This window comes from Salmo trutta, chromosome 34 (assembly GCF_901001165.1).
Source record: "Salmo trutta chromosome 34, fSalTru1.1, whole genome shotgun sequence".
In the NCBI taxonomy this organism is placed as follows: Eukaryota; Metazoa; Chordata; class Actinopteri; order Salmoniformes; family Salmonidae; genus Salmo; species Salmo trutta.
Window position 1 is genome coordinate 33,990,333 of NC_042990.1, and position 19,673 is coordinate 34,010,005.

At 40.8% G+C, this 19,673-nt stretch overlaps 3 protein-coding genes and 2 pseudogenes across 17 annotated transcripts in view; 1 reads left to right on the forward strand and 4 right to left on the reverse strand.

Annotated features, from left to right (window-relative positions):
- Nucleotides 1-2,402, forward strand: part of LOC115174064 (focal adhesion kinase 1-like) — a 230,923-nt gene extending 228,521 nt beyond the window's left edge. For all 15 annotated transcript variants that reach the window (XM_029732721.1, XM_029732722.1, XM_029732718.1 and 12 more), the window contains 3 exons: nucleotides 951-1,106; nucleotides 1,270-1,350; nucleotides 1,478-2,402. In XM_029732721.1, the coding sequence (XP_029588581.1) occupies nucleotides 951-1,106; nucleotides 1,270-1,350; nucleotides 1,478-1,696 (456 nt within the window). In that variant the 3' untranslated portion in view covers nucleotides 1,697-2,402. The remainder of the gene's footprint in view (nucleotides 1-950; nucleotides 1,107-1,269; nucleotides 1,351-1,477) is intronic.
- A 3,169-nt stretch (nucleotides 2,403-5,571) lies between these two features.
- LOC115174066 (60S acidic ribosomal protein P1) lies at nucleotides 5,572-8,388 on the reverse strand. The gene is made up of 4 exons (XM_029732724.1): nucleotides 8,155-8,388; nucleotides 7,475-7,549; nucleotides 7,112-7,217; nucleotides 5,572-5,697 (listed from the first exon to the last, which is right to left on the reverse strand). Exons 1-4 carry the CDS (start codon nucleotides 8,224-8,226, stop codon nucleotides 5,615-5,617), a joined length of 336 nt encoding a protein of 111 aa, XP_029588584.1. The 5' UTR covers nucleotides 8,227-8,388; the 3' UTR covers nucleotides 5,572-5,614.
- Nucleotides 8,389-11,611: 3,223 nt separating this feature from the next.
- Nucleotides 11,612-12,684, reverse strand: LOC115173222 (prostate stem cell antigen). The gene is made up of 3 exons (XM_029731139.1): nucleotides 12,600-12,684; nucleotides 12,295-12,411; nucleotides 11,612-12,028 (listed from the first exon to the last, which is right to left on the reverse strand). Exons 1-3 carry the CDS (start codon nucleotides 12,649-12,651, stop codon nucleotides 11,817-11,819), a joined length of 381 nt encoding a protein of 126 aa, XP_029586999.1. The 5' UTR covers nucleotides 12,652-12,684; the 3' UTR covers nucleotides 11,612-11,816.
- Nucleotides 12,685-13,882: 1,198 nt separating this feature from the next.
- Nucleotides 13,883-14,057, reverse strand: LOC115174182 (uncharacterized; annotated as a pseudogene).
- LOC115173246 (uncharacterized) lies at nucleotides 13,896-16,771 on the reverse strand (annotated as a pseudogene).
- Between the last annotated feature and the right edge of the window lie 2,902 nt (nucleotides 16,772-19,673).

Consider the following 19,673-nt stretch of genomic DNA (forward strand, 5'->3'; position numbering starts at 1 on the left):
CATATAAGACGCTTCTAGCCCCTTCTTATTAATGGTCTCTGTTGCTTTTGTACATGTCTTACTACTCAAAAGTTGTCTTAATACTCGCTCAAAAAACTCCCGTGGCTTATTTTTCAAATTGGAATGTTTTGTATCTAAATGTCTGTGCAAGAGTGAAGGTTTCATCGAGTTGTGAGATAGTACTTTTGCACATATAACACACTGTGGCTGAGGAAAGGCACTACTCCCAATATAAGTGAACCCCAAATCAATGTAATGCTCATTGTATTTGCGCCTCTTCGATGGTCCAACGTCCCTGTCTGTTGTTCGGTGCTTTCCCTGGTAAGGGGGCAGTAACTCTTCGACTGCATCAGATTCACAACTGTCAGTATCCATGCTAGCTGGGCTAACAACAACATGTAGAATTACTGATGCTAGTATTGGATGCGCTCGTGGAAGCAGAACAACTTGTGTCGTCAGCAGGTGCAGGTGTAATACTGCTGGTAGTAGCAGTACTACCAGTAGAGCTGGTATGTGTCTCTATGGACGCGGGCCTTACTTTTTTTAACCATTCATCAATTTTAGAGCAAACAGAATGAGCAGCAGCTACATTTGGCTACATACGGACCGTTAGTGGAATTCCCGCGAGAGAGTAATGGTTAATGTGATTGGATGTTAATTATTTGACTAGGTTACCTGTATTTGACATTGTGTTGTATTTCGCTGATTTTAATTTTGGCAGTGAAACGAGGCTACTCAGGCGAGAAAAAAACCTCACCCAAATGTATATCCCCGTTGGAAAATATAAATGGACTGTTTGAAAATGTGAAGAAAAAAATGTACAATCACACATTTCATCATAATAGATTCACTGTAGAAATATAATAACTAAAATGATTTCTAGGAGATAGATTCACTTCCCTCAGTATGTTGTATGTGAACCAACTCACCCCCATCTCTGTGGTGTGTAGATCCAGCCTCAGGAGATCAGCCCTCCCCCCACAGCCAACTTGGACCGCTCCAACGACAAGGTATATGAGAACGTGACAGGCCTGGTCAAGGCTGTTATAGAGATGTCCAGTAAGATCCAGCCAGCCCCTCCAGAGGAGTACGTCCCAATGGTCAAGGTAAGGCTAGCTTCAATCGATGGCGATAAAAGACAACATTTGTTGTTGAATCATCATCACCATTATATGCTGATCAAGAGGATATTATTGTCAAGTGATACTGGTTTGTAAGCCGTTCTAGCTTTGTTTTTCTATTACAGTGATATACTGGTTATTTTTACAGGAGGTGGGACTAGCGTTGAGAACCCTATTGGCCACAGTGGACGAGACCATACCAGTGTTACCAGCAAGCACACACAGGGAGGTGAGAAACAGCTCTTCATTACAAGTCAACATATTGCTTCTGACTCTGTTGATACTCTGACTGTTGTGTCTGACAACAAACTAACCGGCTTATTTCTCTTATGTGTTCTGACTGTCTTCCTCTGCAGATTGAGATGGCCCAGAAGCTGTTGAACTCTGACCTGGCCGAGCTGATTAACAAGATGAAGCTGGCCCAGCAGTACGTCCTCACCAGCCTGCAGCAGGACTACAAGAAACAGATGCTGACGGCGGCCCACGCCCTGGCCGTAGACGCCAAGAACCTGCTGGATGTCATCGACCAGGCCCGGCTCAAGATGATCCACGCCCAGTCCCGGGGGTCACACTAGCCCCCTCCAGCTCCTAGCTCCTTGGGCATGGAAGACCTCTGAGGGGAGGGAGAGGGATATAAGGGGGAAGGGGGTCTGGTGCTGTGGAAATGGGGCTGGTTGGTTTCAGCTCCCATAGCAATCATAGACCGCACAATAAGTCACAAGTCAAGACTGCTCAGCTCGCACCTCGGTCAGGGCTCCTGATACGACAGGATAGAGACAGAACTGGTCACTCGACTCAATCGTACCCTTCCACCCCCTTCCTGAAAACTGTTTTATAGGCTTCTGTTCTGTCTGTCGCTGCTCTCCAGAATGTTTGGAGATCAGTTACATACAATCTTTTCTGTTTTATTCGATGTGTCTGCGTCTTGGTTGTGCCGATTGTTTTTTTTTTTATCCAGAGATTAATTTCAGCTCACATCAGATGTCTTCTTCTTCCAGGTGGTTGATAATAATCACAGATCTGATCTGGAAATAGAAAAAAAATCCAACTGGAAGATTTGAACCATTGAAGAACTACAAGCTATATTTGATTAACATTTTATTTCTGAGAGATCTCAGTGGTTGGGATGTCTGTGTTAAACACTATTACCTAAGGTGTGCTACAGAATCAAAGTATATTATGACTGTTTTGGACCCTCGTCATTTGTATTTGTTGGCCATTCTCTGACCCACGGACTCGGCACCTCTCGACACAGTCAATAATAAAATATCACAAAATGAATTATTTCTTTTTATTAAACACAAATGTCACATGCCACTTTTTAAGTTAACTAATAATTAACATACAAAGATATATATTTTTAAGCATTCAGCATTTCTTGGATTTAAATGTTATGAGAGGCTTATTTTCCTCATTGTAAGCTTCCAGCGCATTTAAGTTCCACAGTGGAGATGAACTATCATGTGATTTGAATCATCTAATAGTTTGGCAGTTAAAACCCCTGTCCCATTGCTAGTCATTTTCTTATCACTGAAACTGTTTTTGTATATTTAAACCAAGTCTGGTGTTACACAAACCTTCTTTTGATTTGATCCCTATTTCTTGGGTTGTTCGTATTCATTAGTGCACACCGTAGCAAAACAATTTGCAACGGAAAACAAAAACAAGCATCTCTTATTGGACAACTTCAGGTAGTCCCTCCCTGTTCCAGTACATTTTCTTGTTTGGTGCCAAATGAATATGACCATGGTTTACGCAGATTCTGCCCTTCCTTTAGACCAGGGTTTCCTAACTCAGTCCTGGCGACCCACCTGGTTGACCATTTTGGTTTTTGCCCTAAAACTACACCGCTGATTCAAAGCTTGATGATGAGTTGGTTATTTGAATCAGCGGTGTAGTTCTATGTGCACTCAGTGGGTGCCCCAGGACCCAGTTTGGGAAAACCCTGCTTTAGACCACGTATCAAACTCATTCCACGAAGGGCTGAGTATCTGCAGGTTTTCGCTCCTCCCTTGTACACTGAACAAGAATATAAACGCAATATGCAACAATTTCAAAGATTTGAATGAGTCAATTTAAATACATTCAATAGGTCCTAATCTATAGATTTCACGACTGGGAATACAGATATGCATCTGCTGGTCAAAGATACCTTTAAAAAAAAAAAAGGAGGGGCATGGATCAGAAAATCAGTTAGTATTTGGTGTGACCACCATTCGTCTCTTGCAGAGTGACACATCTCCTTCACATAGAGTTGATCAGGCTGTTGATTGTGGCCAGTGGAATGTTGTCACATTCCTCTTCAATGGCTGTGCGAAGTTGCTGGATATTGGCGGGAACTGGAACACGCTGTCGTACACCAAACATGCTCAATGGTTAACATGTCTGGTGAGTATACAGGCCATGGAAGAACTGGGACATGTTCAGCTTCCAGGAATTGTGTACATATCCTTGTGACACGGGGCGGTGCATTATCATGCTGAAACTTGATGTGATGGCAGTGGATGAATGGCACAACAATGGGCCTCAGGATCTCAAATTGCCATCGTGTTTGTTGTCCGTAGCTTATGCCTGCCCATACCATAACCCCACTGCCATCATGGGGCTCTCTGTTCACAATGTTGACATCAGCAAACCGCTCATCCACACACCATACACGCCATCTGCCCGGTAGAGTTGAAACCAGGATTTATCCATGAAGAGCACACTTCTCCAACGTGCCAGTGGCCATCAAAGGTGAGGATTTCTCTGAGTTTGTGAGGCCAGTTAAACGTACTGACAAATTCTCTAAAACGAAGTTAAATGCGGCTTATGGTAAAGAAATTAACATTCAATTCTCTGCCAACAACTCTGGTGGGCACTCCCTCAAAACTTGACACATCTGTGGCGTTGTGATAATACTGCACATTTTAGAGTGGCCTTTTGTCCACAGAACAAGTTCTACCTGTTTAATGATCATTAGCTTTTTAATCAACTTCTTGATATGCCACACCTGTCAGGTGGATAGATTATTTTGGCACAGGATAAATGCTCACTAACAGGCATGTAAATAAATTTGTACACAACATTTGAGAGAAGCTTTTTGTGTCAAATTTCTGGGATCTTTTATTTCAGCTCATGGAACCAACACTATATTTTGTTTAGTATACTTGATTGATGAATTAAGGTCACTAATTAGTAAAGTACTCCCCTCAACTGGTTGTCTCGGTCTTATTGAAAGGGAAAAAAAACAGACACTCAGCACTCCATGGAATGAGTTTTGCACCCCTGATATATAGACCGTAGATCACGGCTCTCCAACCCTGTTCCTGGAGAGCTACCATCCTGTAGGTTTTCACTCCAACACTAATCTAGCGCACCTGATTCTAATAATTAGCTGGATGATAAACTGAACCAGGTTAGTTACAACTGTGGTTGGAGCAAAAACCTACAGGAGAGTAGCTCTCCAGGAACAGGGTTGGAGACCCCTGCCGTAGATGACTTTATTCTACCGTCACAGTGGTTGCCAACTCCGGTCCTCCAGTACCCCCAACAGTACATGTTGTTTGTGGCCCCGGACAAGCACACCCGATTCTATTTAACTAATCAAGTCCTTGATAAATTGAATCAGGTGTTTCTGTGTGCTGTTGTGGATACCAGAGGACTGGAGTTGGGAACCACTGCCCTATCATGTGTACAATCTCCATCAAACCACAAGTGGGTAGAAATTATTCTCAGGAATAACCTGTAGTTCCTTAAAACTAATAAAATGTGTCATTCTTGGTCTTCAGAATTGTTTGTTGGGTGATTTCAAATCAAAACCCATTCATTTTTTATGTGAGGAATTATGCAACAAGGTCACCAGTTTGAATCACAATACGGCATGTTCTCCAACAAATCATTTGTAATCTGCATCCTAAATGACTGAACAGATGTGAGGAAATAATAGGTGGTGGACTAGGTCACAGGTTCTAGAGCTCCATTCAAATGTAAAGGTTATTTCCTTTACACTTCAATCATGCTGTAAGGATGAACTTCCGTGATGCGGATTGACTTTCTTAAAGGTGTTACTGTATTTATAGCCCTAGTAAAGTGATCAAGACTACCCAAAAACCACAACGTGATGTGGATTGACTTTCTTAAAGGTGTTACGGTATTTATAGCCCTAGTAAAGTGATCCAAGACTACCCAAAAACCACAACATGATGTAGGTCAAGATCTCACCTTTGCCATCAAGACAAGACCGTACAAAAAGGTTTGAGCTAATTTCAATGACACATAGGATGTCATAATAGCAGGATTACTGATTACAAAAACCTCTATCCTATATTCATAATCTACTTCAGGGTAAAGTATTCCACCTATTGGAGATTATATTTTGTTCACAGGTAATCACATTTAATGTCTTTATCCCATAATGTATTTCAAATAGCACTTGTACCAAAGGTGTTCAAATGAAACCACACATATCGCCATTTCAGTTTCTTTGATTTTATTAGTTACAAAAAACTGGTTTAGTCGAAAAGACCGAAACCCATGTCGTCATCGGAACCCTCCTCGGATTCTTCCTTTTTCTCCTCCTTCTTCTCCTCCTTGACTAATACAGGAAAACAAGGTATGGCATCAGTACATGTATAGTGAAATACATATCCTTACAGCTGTCATATTAGAACAATAATCACAAATGACTAAACAGACACCCTTTTTACCAAAACGTCTGATTCATGACGCGTTCAAAACCAGGAACTCTTGACTTACGAGCGTTCAAGACAACTGGGAACTCAAAACAAGTTCTGACTGAGGGAAATCAGTTTCAACGGCTATCCAACTCGGAATTCCTATCCAGAAATTCTGGAATCTTTCTAGAGCTACGACTTTTTGACTTAGTCTTTATCTCTGCGTCTTAAAAGCACCAAATTTGGCCAATAAATTAGGTGAAAACTGATCCATTAGTGACCAACTGGCTCAATAAGAGCTATGGATAAACACCAGGTACAGTATTGTTTAGAAACTGACATGGTTTTGGTGGCGCAACCCTGGCCCTGATTCAGAGCGGCAGTGGAAACCATGCTACTAGGGCTGCGCCTAGTAGTTGGACAAAACTGGCATCGTAACAGATATGGGCAATTTTCTGGATACGATTATGATCAGAGCAACAAAACAAATTGATCAGTAATCGTTAAGTTATTTTTCAGGTGCCAGAAAGCATCTCGTCAGTCAGTTTCTAAACCCTACTGTACTGTCTGAGTCAGTCATGTGCGTGGTCTAAATAACTAGACTGGATAGTTTCCCTGTCTGTAAAGAGATGGGCGGGCTGCACGGGCTCGGATCATTTCACATACACTTTCTCGCATGTTTTCGGTCTGATCATTCAGATTGCTGCCGTCTTCTATGATAAATCACATGGCGAGGGCATTTGCTGTCAATGTGCATAATATCTAACAAGTGGGGCGAGGGTAGGGAAAAGACTAAAACGCTAATGCGCATTCTAACTGAATGACAGCAAATTTGTATGCCCACTGCAAGTTGAGAACAGACACCCTCCACACACTGCTTCTAATCTGCAGTTTATTTGCAGTGAGGCATTTAGTCAACATCTATTTAGGCATATTAAAATAATTTTTTTCCGATCACGAGTATCATCTGATCTGACGTCCAACTGTCAATTTACGAATATAAGTACGGCCAAGTCGACACACGCCTACCTGCTACCATCTACCATCTACCTGCTACCATCTACATGTTACCATCTCCAAGTCTAGCCGGTGCTTGCTAGCACCAGAGATGTTTGAAACAGAGGTCTGAATCTTCGTTGTGGGTGTTACAAGAAGTAAAAGCATGTCGTTTGTTTTTAAAATCACTAACGGTGGTAAGCACTGGCTCACATGGAAACCATGTTACTGTGGCCCTGCAGGTGAAACCTTGGCCCACTGAACAACACAGTGGCCCTCTAGGACTGTAGCCCCATGCCCCTGGTAAAGGGGGGTGAAACCCTAGTGTCCTTTAGTTACCTGGTGCGTCTGCTGCAGGGGCGGCGCCTCCAGCAGCAGCAGGGGCAGCTCCACCACCGGCACCCACGTTGCAGATCAGGCTGCCAATGTCCACGCTGGCCAGAGCCTGTAACACAAACAGGACAGGGTCAGACATGATGCCGCCTTTACACAATAATTACTACCACGTCATAGCATCATGGTTTACAGAGAGCAACTAAGTTCTGTCACCATTCAACAAGGTTCACACAAAACAGTGAGATGGAAGGTTTTACACCATAGATATGAAGGAATAAGACAGAAACTACACAGAATATTTCTCAATGAACCCATGTACGTAATCCTGCATGTGTGTAGGGTGATGGACAAAAGGGCTTGACTCACCTTGGAGAACAGACTGGGCCAGAAAGGCTCAATAGTCACATTGGCAGCCTTGATGAGAGCCATCAACTTGTCCTCCTGCAAATGATTATATTACACATTACAGACCTCTACTGTGGAAGCATGAAGACAAAACCACTAACAGTATTTGGCTGTTGTTGGTTAGCCTTGGACCAGGTTAGTAAGTAGTTGGCCAATGCCAAAAGGGGAAACCCTCTGTATGAGTAAGCCAACTTGTTGGCTGCTTTGATCGCATTCACCGGCGTCAGTTTACTAGGCTAGCTAGCCAAGTTATCATGGTAATGTTATAGGAAGAATGTTTCAAATAGTTACATTTGGCTAACAATTTTCCATAGATCTGACTATGGCGCCAGGGTTAACTAGCAGGCTATCGTAGCGATGCTTACAGCAACAACACGTTGCTGACTACAGACTAAAGACACACATGATGTCTGTGGCGGTAACTAACGTTAGCGAACTGATAGCATGTTAGTTAGCTAGTGACATTGACGGCTAATTAGCTGTAATTTTGTACAGCTAAGGCTATAATATAGTTGGCGTTGCTACAATCCATTCATATTTATTCAGACTCAGCTACACACTACCCCGGAAGTAGACGTTCCGAGTAAGGCTGGTTAGCTGAACAAGAGGCCGGTCAAGGCACCATTTCAAGCGGGACTTACTGTGACGGTGACTTCATCGTCGTGGAGGATGAGGGCAGAGTAAATACAAGCGAGCTCAGATACAGATGCCATCTTTCTTTGTAGGTTTTATAGTTTTGGGGTCGGATGCCTAAATTTAGTGGTGCTAGTCGCCGGATTCTGGGCCTTAGCTTCAAGAGAAGAACCAAGCACCTTAGGCACGTTTACTTTCAACTTGGATTTTAGCGGAAAGAGAATGAGACAGGGCGGGACATGGTGTATATACTAATCAACGTCACTTCTATGGGAGGAGTCAATGCAAATGACTTACGACAAAAACTTTGGATGACTTGTAGAATGAACAAATAAACCCACAAAGCAATTAAAAAAAACTAACAATTTAAACCACAGATTAATCTTCGTTTTACTCTTTACATAGGACCAAACCAATTCACATAGGATCAAACCCATGTACCTGTATATAGCCTCATTATTGTTATTTTATTGTGTTACTTCTTTCTTACTTCAGTTTTTTTTATTGTTTATTTATTTTTGTAGCAAATATTTTCAGAATTTTTGGTTAAGGGCTTGTAAGTAAGCATTTCATGGTAAGGTGTTGTATTCTGCACATGTGACAAGTACAATTTGATTTGATTTGATAAAATTTGATTTGAGTTATATGACACAATACAAAACACGATCACAGCCAAAGCCATAGAAATACAATAAATAGATTTTATTACTGCACAACATTTTCACACTATTCAATATATATATTTATATATATACACAATATTAACAATACTGTATATAACAATATATATGAGAGCTGTATTCGTTTGGGAAATATAATATACTGTGAATATTACAATAAATTGTTGCCTGTTGTGCTGGAGGCTCTGTCATCACCATGTCATGGATTGGAAATAACAGTTGAATACATTTGAATAGCACTTTATTTGAGGAAAAGCGGAGGAGGCCCAAAAGGAGGAGGACACTGGTGGTTTTCATGGTTCTGTTGGTGGCAGCATTCTGACATTTTAGGACCAACTCTCTAAAGAAAGATCCACCCAAATGAAATATGAAGAGACACTCCTTCCCTTTGTCCTTAAAGTATCAGCCTGAAGATAGTTGCTCTTAGTAACGTGATAATTATGGTGTGGTGCAGAGATTCATCTCATTATAGGTGTCACTGAACAGTAGCAAGAGCACCATTACCAGTGGGTAGTGTTGCTCTGCCTTGCATGCAATCTCAGGGAGTGATGCCACTGCCCCACGTGAGTCTCAGGCTCAGCTGGCTCCAGTTGACAGCACCCGGTTATGGCCCTCACCCAGGGTTATGGAAAAGTTTAGGGTAGACTGGGCTCTCAAACCCTGGCAGGCAGCCAATCTATGAGATGGACAACTCTAATTACAAAGCCACAAGTCCTCAACGGCTGACCAGGCGGATGCAGGAGTCCCATCTCCCAAACGGCTGACCAGGCGGATGCAGGAGTCCCATCTCCCAAACGGCTGACCAGGCGGATACAGGAGTCCCATCTCCCAAACGTCTGACGAGGCAGATACAGGAGTCCCATCTCCTAAACGACTGACCAGGCGGATACAGGAGTCCCATCTCTCAAATGTCTGACCAGGCGGATGCAGGAGTCCCATCTCTCAAACGACTGACCAGGCGGATACAGGAGTCCCATCTCTCAAACGTCTGACCAGGCGGATGCAGGAGTCCCATCTCTCAAACGACTGACCAGGCGGATACAGGAGTCCCATCTCTCAAACGTCTGACCAGGCGGATGCAGGAGTCCCATCTCTCAAACGACTGACCAGGCGGATACAGGAGTCCCATCTCTCAAACGACTGACCAGGTGGATGCAGGAGTCCCATCTCTCAAACGTCTGACCAGGCGGATACTGAAGTCCCATCTCCCAAATGTCTGGAAAGGCGGATGAAGGCGGCAACTGATAACTGCCGAAATCGTATGGACTCACTACTGTAAGACGCTCTGGAGCTTCTGATAAAGGACTAGAATGTAAATGTAATACAATGTCCTGGTTCAGCAACCAGGAAGTTATTCTACATGAGAACTTATTCAGAACAACAACCAGGAAGTTATTCTACATGAGAACTGGTTCAGAACAGCAACCAGGAAGTTATTCTCCATGAGAACTGGTTCAGAACAGTCTCAGAAGAGTTCAATAAACAAGAAAATAGCAGAGATACAAGTATTTGTGATTCAGGTCAAATATAGCCTTTTTCTTATATTTTCAAGCACTGGAGCGATTATGTTTTGTATTTACTCGTTGCGATTTGTAACTATAACACTCTGTAGCTTTATAATTCATTTTTGTAACCGAATGCCTCTATTCAATCAGATCTGCTTTAGCTGACACCACCATAGCGGTTGTTTTGGCGGTGCCAGAGGTTGAACTGCGTTAAAGTTGTCCAATCCACAAGTGGCTCCAGGCATTATACCTAAAGCGGACATTGCCATTGGCTGCACGGAGTCACATTTTATACATGGGCTCTATTCAGTCTTTGTAGCTGAAGGGTTACAGATTCCCCAATAGAAATGTAAAGGTGATTTCAGATTGAGCCGACATATGTTTACACGTTTGAACACTGGAATGTGACATGTAATCTACACCTCGATTAGGATGATGGAAATTAAATGATTTAATTGAATGATTTTTTTCAATTTGAGGATAATTATTTATATATAGCTTATGCTTTCTCGCTCTGAACTTCTAATGCAAGTGGGGTGGGTGTGACTTCGTGACAGTGGTGGAGTTTGAGTTGCATGGCCAGGTACCCCAAGTGGGTGGATGTTTCCCTTAAGGACCTATGGAAGGGTCTAAAATGAGCAAACTCCACTCATCCAGGACACCGGGCCATGCAAAACGAACTCAACCATTGCTAGCAAAGTTTAGGCCTGCACGGTGTCTTTATTTACAAGATTCATTCTGTGCCAACACACATCTAATTCTGAAAAGTGAACATTTATCTGTGAAGTGGGTCACCCTGGTAGTAGGTTTTTATACAGTACCCAAGACCAGTCTTTGAGTAAATCTGAGCATGGGAAAAAGAGCTACTGCCTAAATACTGTAATGCAGGTTTGATTGAATGGAGCCCTTAACTCTTACAGTGAAAAGGATGTCCTGTTGTCTGCCTGTCATCCTATACACAGGTATGTGACATCAACCGACACCAGGCAGGGTAAAACTCCAATATCATCGTCTGTGTTTGTCTTTCAGTTCATTGTTACAAGGCCATCATCATCACTACTTTAAACATTGGTGGATGGAGACATGTCAAACTAATGACCGGGTGTGTTTTTAGGATGAAATTATTGGATCTTATTTTTATGCCAGAACATATTTGTACACATTTCAGTCTTGCCTTTTGGCAAAGATACTAGGCCTACTGCCTTTCTTCAGCATATAAAATGCCAGCCATAGAGGTTAAACAAAAATAAAAAAAACACCAGCAGAGATTAACACTCATATTTATTTCAGTTGTTCATATTCATTCATTTCGAAAACTTGATTCCGAGACACAGAACCAGCACAGATAGGAAAACGTTTTATTTCTTTCTATCCGACATAGATCCTGAGGATGAGCAACAACAACAACAAAACAAACCCAGCAAAGATGAACCCACATATTGATTTCAGTTGTTCATTCATTAATTTCAAAAACTTCACAGAGTTTCACAGAGACAGAACCAGGCCAGATATGAGAAAAGACAAGCTGAGCAACAGGAAGTTGAGTCCAGAGACTGATGAACCGTTGACGTTACAGAGGTCAGTCTGACAGCAGCTGACCTGTTTCCCCGCTAAGACTCCTAGGTTGATGTTGTGTGAGCTGGCTGAAATACAGTCCAAGCTGGTGGTGCAGCCCTTAGAAATGGACTTGACCCCCACTGGTGACAGACAGTGGAAGATAGATGAACTGGTTAAGATGAACTGGTTAAAGGACTGGCAGATTGATTGATTGAGTCTGTAACTGATAAGAGAAACAGTGAGGTATAATTTATTTTATATACTGACATGACAGAATTATTGACAATACTTATTTCAGTTTTCACTAACCTACATAGGCAAAGTGACTGGTACCTCTGTGCAAAACCCTACCTACAAAGAGATGTATTCATGTATCTATTCATTTACAGAGTATCTGTGCTCTTACTGATTTGGGCGACGGCGGTCATGCAGGTGTCACCTTGGAAAAAGCAGTACTCTTTGTGCTGGTTGCACTGAGCATTGCTGTTTATGCCAACACAGGCATAACACTGCAGTGCCTCCACTGAAACACCATAATGAAACACACAGTATACATGTAAAACATCACTGAAATTCTTTAGATATTGACAGAACACACAATTCGAACTACACAGAAATCCAGTAATTAGATTACAATGAAAATCATGCGCACAATACACATGATTTAGGCAATATACCATGATGATAGATAATTCATTCCAAAATCCATACCTGTAACGTTCCCAAACAAAATGGGCATTAGTAACACAAGAATGGTCTTCATGACTGATAATGTGAGTTCTGCCGATTTTCTCTTGCTGTAATAAAGTTGCCTCGTCTCTGCTGGGGGTTTAAATAGCCAGGTGTGTTTGAGAAAGTCTACAACTTGTTACCAAGCAGAATCCACAACAATATTCAGAACCATTGTGTAGCATGGAAGATTTATGATATCTTGTTTCATTTACTCCCTATAATTACTGTATACCACAGCTAACAAACAAAAAAATACTCAAACATTGGAGGCTGCTGAGGGGAGAACGGCACATTATAATGTCTGGAACAGAGAGAATAGAACAAAACACATGGGTACCATTCCACTCTGTCCACTACCATGAGACCAGCCTCCTGTGTAAGGCTGATTAGTGGATATAGAGTGGCTTCAGTCAAACTGGGTGTAACACCTTGTGTTTTATGAGTCTGAACATAACCAAATGAGCTAATTAAATTAGATAACCAAGTGGTTTCACTCATGGTTGTATACATCCGGTTTGTGGGGGACTGATTTGGGGGGTTGGTAATTAGGTAGGGGTGTGTTCTCTTGTGGCTGTGGGCTTTAGTTATGTTAATTAAGACTATACATTAGAGTGCATTAGGTTTGTGTGGGTGTTGTCTGTGATTGATGTCTGTTTAGATCATATGATGTAATGTTGGGTAGAACCTGACCCAGGAGTCATGACTTATATCAGAGCTGTGATTAGGGACTGATTCCTATAGAATGGTATTTGTACTTACAATATTATTTGACGTATTAACATTTGTAACATATAATATTATTAGATTATATTTGTAATCTCATTGAAGATCTTTTGCACATATGAACATAATTCTATCCACTGATGCTGCAGACAGTTTCCAGGTGATGGAAAATGTCTGTTGTTCAGAGACATGTCATCACATACACATTTAATCACATTGTGGCCAGTTAAGTTTATGATAAGAACTCAGTCCCACCAGTGATCAACTGACAAGTTCTAATCCAACATAGCTCTCTACTCACCTACAAGTGGATAAACCACTTACTCTAACAGATGTTTGGTGAAAAAGTAGAACATTATCAGTGTAGAGAAATTTAGCATACTTTTTTGAACAGTCTTTTCACTTACGGGATACAATAGATCACCCCCAGAATACCTTGCAAGGGTGAAATCTGCATAAACTTTGTTGATTGGCTGTTTTTTTTTTTTTTTTTTTTTTTTATTAAAACGAAGCAACACATGATTTATATTTACAACGACAGGGGGTGCACCATTCCTGGAGGTACTGCAATACCAGGTCGATGCGTGGAGTGGACGGAGCAAGCCCCTATTCCATCTCCCTGTTCCAAAAATCTATTTAATATATGGTCCCCAGATAGGGGAAGTATCAGATATTAAACTAATGAGAACAGATTTTTTCTTTTGAAAAAGTTTTATTACATTTCCTTTAAAAACAGCTCATATATATTTTTGTACATCATTTTATACCCATTAAAACGGCATAAAAGCATAAAACACAGCATTTGAATATTATATTTCAATTTGTTTAAAAGTACATGTTGTTAAAAAAAATAGAAACAACCATGAATAAAAGTCCTTTTTCTTGTAAAACATCCAATCTGTAAAAGCCATTTAAAATGTGTACAAATGATTTAACAAAAGTAAAACATTTTTAAGACATGAAAACATGTTAAAAAGTCACTTTGTTTAAAAGCAGTCTTCTGTCCTTTGTACAGGAACGGGGTCCTTATCAAAATCAGCCTTCTCCTGCTCTTCCGAATCAATAACTGTCTTGTCCTTCAGGGCCCAGAGGAGATCCCTCCCCTAGGCGCGTTGCCCTAGGCACCGCAACGCTGTCAGGCTGTGGCCGCCGGGACCTTGGGTGTTGTGGGGGACCCTTCGCCTGGGGTCGAGGCTCCCTTTCTTCTGTACCACCCCAGGGCTTCTGTGGCTGCCATGGCCACTGCCTGGGGGGTGCTCTCTACTCGTTTCGCTACCAGCAGGTTGCGGGAGGACCACAGTGCATCCTTCAGACACGTGAGGGTGGGCCAGAGCTTGGTGAAGGACTTTGGTGGAATAGGCCTTCGGCCCACCCCATACAGCACGAGCTGGGGCGTTAGATCCTCCCCTGCTGGCAGACAGGGATCAGGGGGCCTGCTTCCTTCCACAGGTCCCTGGTGGCTCTGCACTCCCAGAGCAAGTGCCCCACCGACTCATCTTGGCCACAGCCTGGTCGGGGGCACGCGGGTGTCCTCACTATGCCCCGGGAGTGCATAACGGCCCTGACCGGGAGGATCTCATGAGCGACCATCCAGGACAGGTCCCGGTGCCGATTCAGCAGAGCAGGATGGGCCACTTTGCGCCAAACCTTTGTGGGCTTGACTGTAGCAAGCCTGCGCACTGGACACACTGGTTCCCGCTCCTGCACAAGAGAGAGAAGAGAACAGTGTTTAGTTAAAACCGTGACTGCCTCTTTTTCCAGTTTTGGACCTGGACATAGTGTGTGGGGAGCAAGAAAGAGACTGGGGCTCGCAGGTCGACCGGGATCAGCCTCAAGGTCCTGAGGTAAGATCCCAGCCAGAACCGTGCGAGGGCCTGGGTCTTGTTGTTGACCGGAGAGGTGGCAAGAGTGAGATGTAACACTGTGTAGCGGCTGCCCAGGAACAAGTAGAGGTCAGGCAAGCCTTTCCCCCCTTGGACATGGGTCTCTTGACCACCTCCCTCCTCAGCCTCTCCCACTTGCTTCCCCACAGGAAGTGAAACAACATCCATTCCAAAGCTAAAACAGTTGTTTGTGGAGGGATAAAAACAGAACTGATTAATAACAGCACAGGTAAAATAACAGCTTTAATGATTAAAACCTTGCCCTCATAAGTCAGCTGTCGAAGTCCCCAAAAACCCAGTCTCTGTCGCACAGTCCCCAGGATCCCACCCCAGTTGCCGCTTCCTCCTCCATCCCGGTCAAACTTTACCCCCAGTACCCTTATGTCAGTCATTTTAACTGTTAGTGGTAGTCTGGTCAAGTCTGGGTCTGCCCACTTATCCTAATGGACATGAGTGGCTAAGTTGGATAGAAATTGGTGTAGGGGAGGTTGTCGTACTAGCTTCACATAGAATTGATTAATGATGTAACCTCAAAAGGTAAAATGCATATACAGTTGTATGTGTACACACAAATACCAGTAAGTATTATGAACATATTACATTTAAAATATTATTAGATAAGATTTTCAAGATCACAAAGGATCTCTTACACACAATTATATATACCTATGCTGTATCTATTAGTAATACTAGTTTTCTGTAGCTTGGTGGTAGTTGAACTAAATTCAAATCTTGGTAGTGTTTTCAGTAGCGGTGTAGCTAACTACTGGAACTACACACAACTTTTTTTGTTGTTGCAAAAATAACATTTAATTGTGTGAAGTAGGAAAGAATTTCCTTTATCTTCGTTATCAGAGCTGTCTAATTTATACTGGACTCCAGAGAGATCTGTTCTTGCAATTTTTAGTCTATGATGTTTCAGATTTAGATATGATAATTGATCAGTTTGTGATGTAGTCAAATATATATTTTTCTTAAGCTTAGCTTTAGCGTAGCTTAACTTCTTCCAGCATGAAGTAACTGGTAGTTTGGTAAACTATATTTTTCTTAAGCTTAGCTTTAGCGTAGCTTAACTTCTTCCAGCATGAAGTAACTGGTAGTTTGGTAAACTATATTTTCAGAGTAGCTTCCCATAACACTGACTATGACGCTCTCACAGACTTTCTCAAAGGCTCTTACTTTAGCGTACTTAATTGTCTGTTAATAGTTAATGGGCTCCTCATTGTATTCAAACTGGTTCTGTATGTTTATGCCCCGCCCCAGAGCATTCACACATACCCCACTGGGCAATCAACAAGTAGTTCTCTGAACTTCACAGAGCTTTGGAAGCTACAAGAAAAGGAATACAGATGCAATGTTATTTATGAAACTGGTATTTACAAAACTGATACATGCACATCGTATCAAAAAATGTAACATATCGATATAGATTTTCCATATCCATCCCCATCACTAGTCAATTTAAATCTTCACACTGTTGTTGCTGATGAGATAACATTAAATTAGGCTACTCTGTGTAACCCTCATACTACTGACTGGGTTCATTTTGACCCCAGAGGCATATTATTTTTTTATCATAGTCCAAAGGTGGTTTATTAAATTCGTCACATTTTTCATGACTTTGCCAATCAACTTGCTCTTAACAAATACAGTCCATTCTGAAAGGATTGACTTTTTTCACATTTTGTTACGTTACAGCCTTATTCTGTAACGTAACGGAGGAGGCGGCAGGTAACCTAGTGGTTTGAGTGCTGGGCCAGTAACTGAAAGGTTGCTAGATCGAATCCCTGAGCTGACAAGGTAAAATTCTGTCATTCTGCCCATGAACAAGGCAGTTAACCCACTGTTCCTTGGCCGTCATTGTAAATAAGGATTTGTTCTTAACTGACTTGCCTGGTTAAATAAAACAAATCTAAAATTGATTAAATAGTTTTCCCCCCCTCATCAATCTACACACAATAGTCCATAATGACAAAGCAAACTGATTTATTTATTTATTTTACTTTTTTGCTAATTTAAATTAAAATAAACTGAAATATAACACTTACATAAGTATTCAGACCCTTTACTCAGTACTTTTTTGAAGCACCTTTGATAGCGATTACAGCCTTTAAAATTTTTAAAAAAAATGTAGGGGTGGATCAGCTTAATATTGGGGAAAGATTGTTGCTTCCATCAATGTAATTGTCTGCATCATTTTCAATCCCTCATATCTTTTTTTGGTATATATATATATATCCATATACATACACGTACATACTCATACATATACTTATGCATACATAAATATTCATACATATACACATATATACATACACATACCTATATAGATATACATACTTTTTTTTAGAATATACCTTTATTATTCCCTGCAAACCCTACCACCCTTCCCCCAATTGGAGTAAACTAATAAACAATAACACTTGGCCTTCTACCTTCAGTAAGTTTTGAATCCAGCGTTGTCTTGCGTGTCAATTCATAAACCATGTGCCATGGAATGGGTACATCGAAAATCTCTTCCCAACTATTTTGCAATTTATATGGCACAGCTGTCAATTTTTTGGTCCTAAATGAAATTGGTATATGTTTTTATTTATCACACTTGTCTTTAACCATTTATGTTCTTTAATGCAGGGCCGGCCTACAAGTTCCTTACTTTTTTCCCCTTCTACTTGCCTCTTCCATTTTTGTGGTAATGCTGCAATTAGTTGGTTGTACTTTTGGGTAGAGCAGACATTTCCATATGTCTGTGTTAGCTGAATCTGTGACATAACTCCACCAGTCCTATTTATGATATCGTTCACTAAAATTATACCATTTTTTAAACATTTAATCGAATTCTTTTTTTTTTTATCAATTAGTATATTTCAGTTTAACAACAATATTTGTTGTATTATTTGTATTGTCTTTTCAGGTGGATTAAACTGAAATTGCAATAAACTTTCTAAGTCTTTAAAAAAATATGTATATATTTTGGAGATTATTTCCTTTTCGAACAACCGAAAGTGAGCACGTGTAATCTGAATAAAGGGGAAAAGGACATTCTTGAACATGGGGTGAGACATTCCTTCCAATTTACTTTAGAACCAGTTTGGATTTAAGTATAACTTTTTTATGACTGATGCATTTAGTGAGAGGTCTAATGCTTTAATATTTAATAATTTCTGCCCTCCGAATTCATATTCATTCTATAAATAGGCCCTTTTAATTTTTCTGGCTTGCCATTCCAAATAAAATTCAACATTTTTTGTTCATATAATTTAAAAAGGAGGTCCCTAGGTGTAGGCAAAACCATAAGCAAATAGGTAAACTGTGATATGACTAAAGAGTTAATCAGGGTGATTTTTCCACAAAAAGACAGGTATTTTCCTTTCCATGGTAGCAAGATCTTATCTATTTCTGCTAACTTTCTATAAAAATTAATTGGAGTGAGATCATTTCTTTCTTTTGGGATTTGTATACCAAGTATGTCCACATCCCCATCAGACCATTTTATTGGTAAACTACATGGTAATGTAAAATGAGCATTTTTTAGTGATCCAATACGTAATATAGTACAGTAATGTAATGACGTAAATGTAAATGTAATGTAAATGTACACTTATCATAATTTGGTTTTAACCCAGAGGTTAGCAAAAGTATCTAGATCCCATATGAGGCCGTGGAGGGATTCTAATTGTGGTTTTAAAAGAAAACATGAATCATCAGCATACAATGACACCTTAGTTTTTAAGCCACGGATTTCGAATCCCTTAATATTATTGTTGGATCTAATTTGAACAGCTAACATTTCGATGGCAATAATAAATAGATATGCCGATAGTGGACAACCTTGTTTTTCTACTCTAGATAGTTTAAAACTTTCTGAAATGTAGCCATTATTTATTATTTTACACCTAGGATTACTATACATAACTTTAACCCATTTTATAAGATGGAAAAATTGAAATATTCTAGGCATTTATATATAAACTCCAGTCATACTTTATCAAAAGCCGTTTCAAAATCACCTATGAAAACCAGGACTGGTGTCCCCGATATTTAATAGTATTCTATTGTTTCCAGTACTTGTCTTATATTATCTCCAATGTATCGTCCATGTAAAAAACCTGTCTGATTAGGATGAATAATATCTGACAATACTTGTTTAATTCTATGCGCTAAGCATTGAGCTATCACAACACTGAAGTGTAAGAGGCCTCCAATTTTTTTTAAATGGACTGGATCTTTATATATACCACTTGGGTCCTGTTTCAGTAATAATGATATCAGACCCTCTTGTTGCGTGTCTGATAATCTACCATTTATATAGGAGTGGTTAAAACATGCTAATAATGGTCCTCTGAATATATCAAAAAAGGTTTGGTATACTTCCACTGGTACGCCATCCAGGCCTGGCGTTTTCCCATCCTTAAAAGCTTTAATTGCATCAAGAAGTTCCTCCTCT

Bases quoted from the DNA above. Each gene is read 5' to 3' on its own strand.
- LOC115174066 (XM_029732724.1), bottom strand. From the start codon at position 8,226: ATGGCATCTGTATCTGAGCTCGCTTGTATTTACTCTGCCCTCATCCTC. The intron at 7,550-8,154 runs GTAAGTCCCGCT...AATCATTTGCAG, and splicing joins ACGATGAAGTCACCGTCACA to GAGGACAAGTTGATGGCTCT. The intron at 5,698-7,111 runs GTAACTAAAGGA...TTCCTGTATTAG, and splicing joins CCCTGCAGCAGACGCACCAG to TCAAGGAGGAGAAGAAGGAG.
- LOC115173222 (XM_029731139.1), bottom strand. From the start codon at position 12,651: ATGAAGACCATTCTTGTGTTACTAATGCCCATTTTGTTTGGGAACGTT. The intron at 12,412-12,599 runs GTATGGATTTTG...ATGGTGTTTCAG, and splicing joins TTTGTTTGGGAACGTTACAG to TGGAGGCACTGCAGTGTTAT. The intron at 12,029-12,294 runs GTAAGAGCACAG...GTCTGTCACCAG, and splicing joins GACCGCCGTCGCCCAAATCA to TGGGGGTCAAGTCCATTTCT.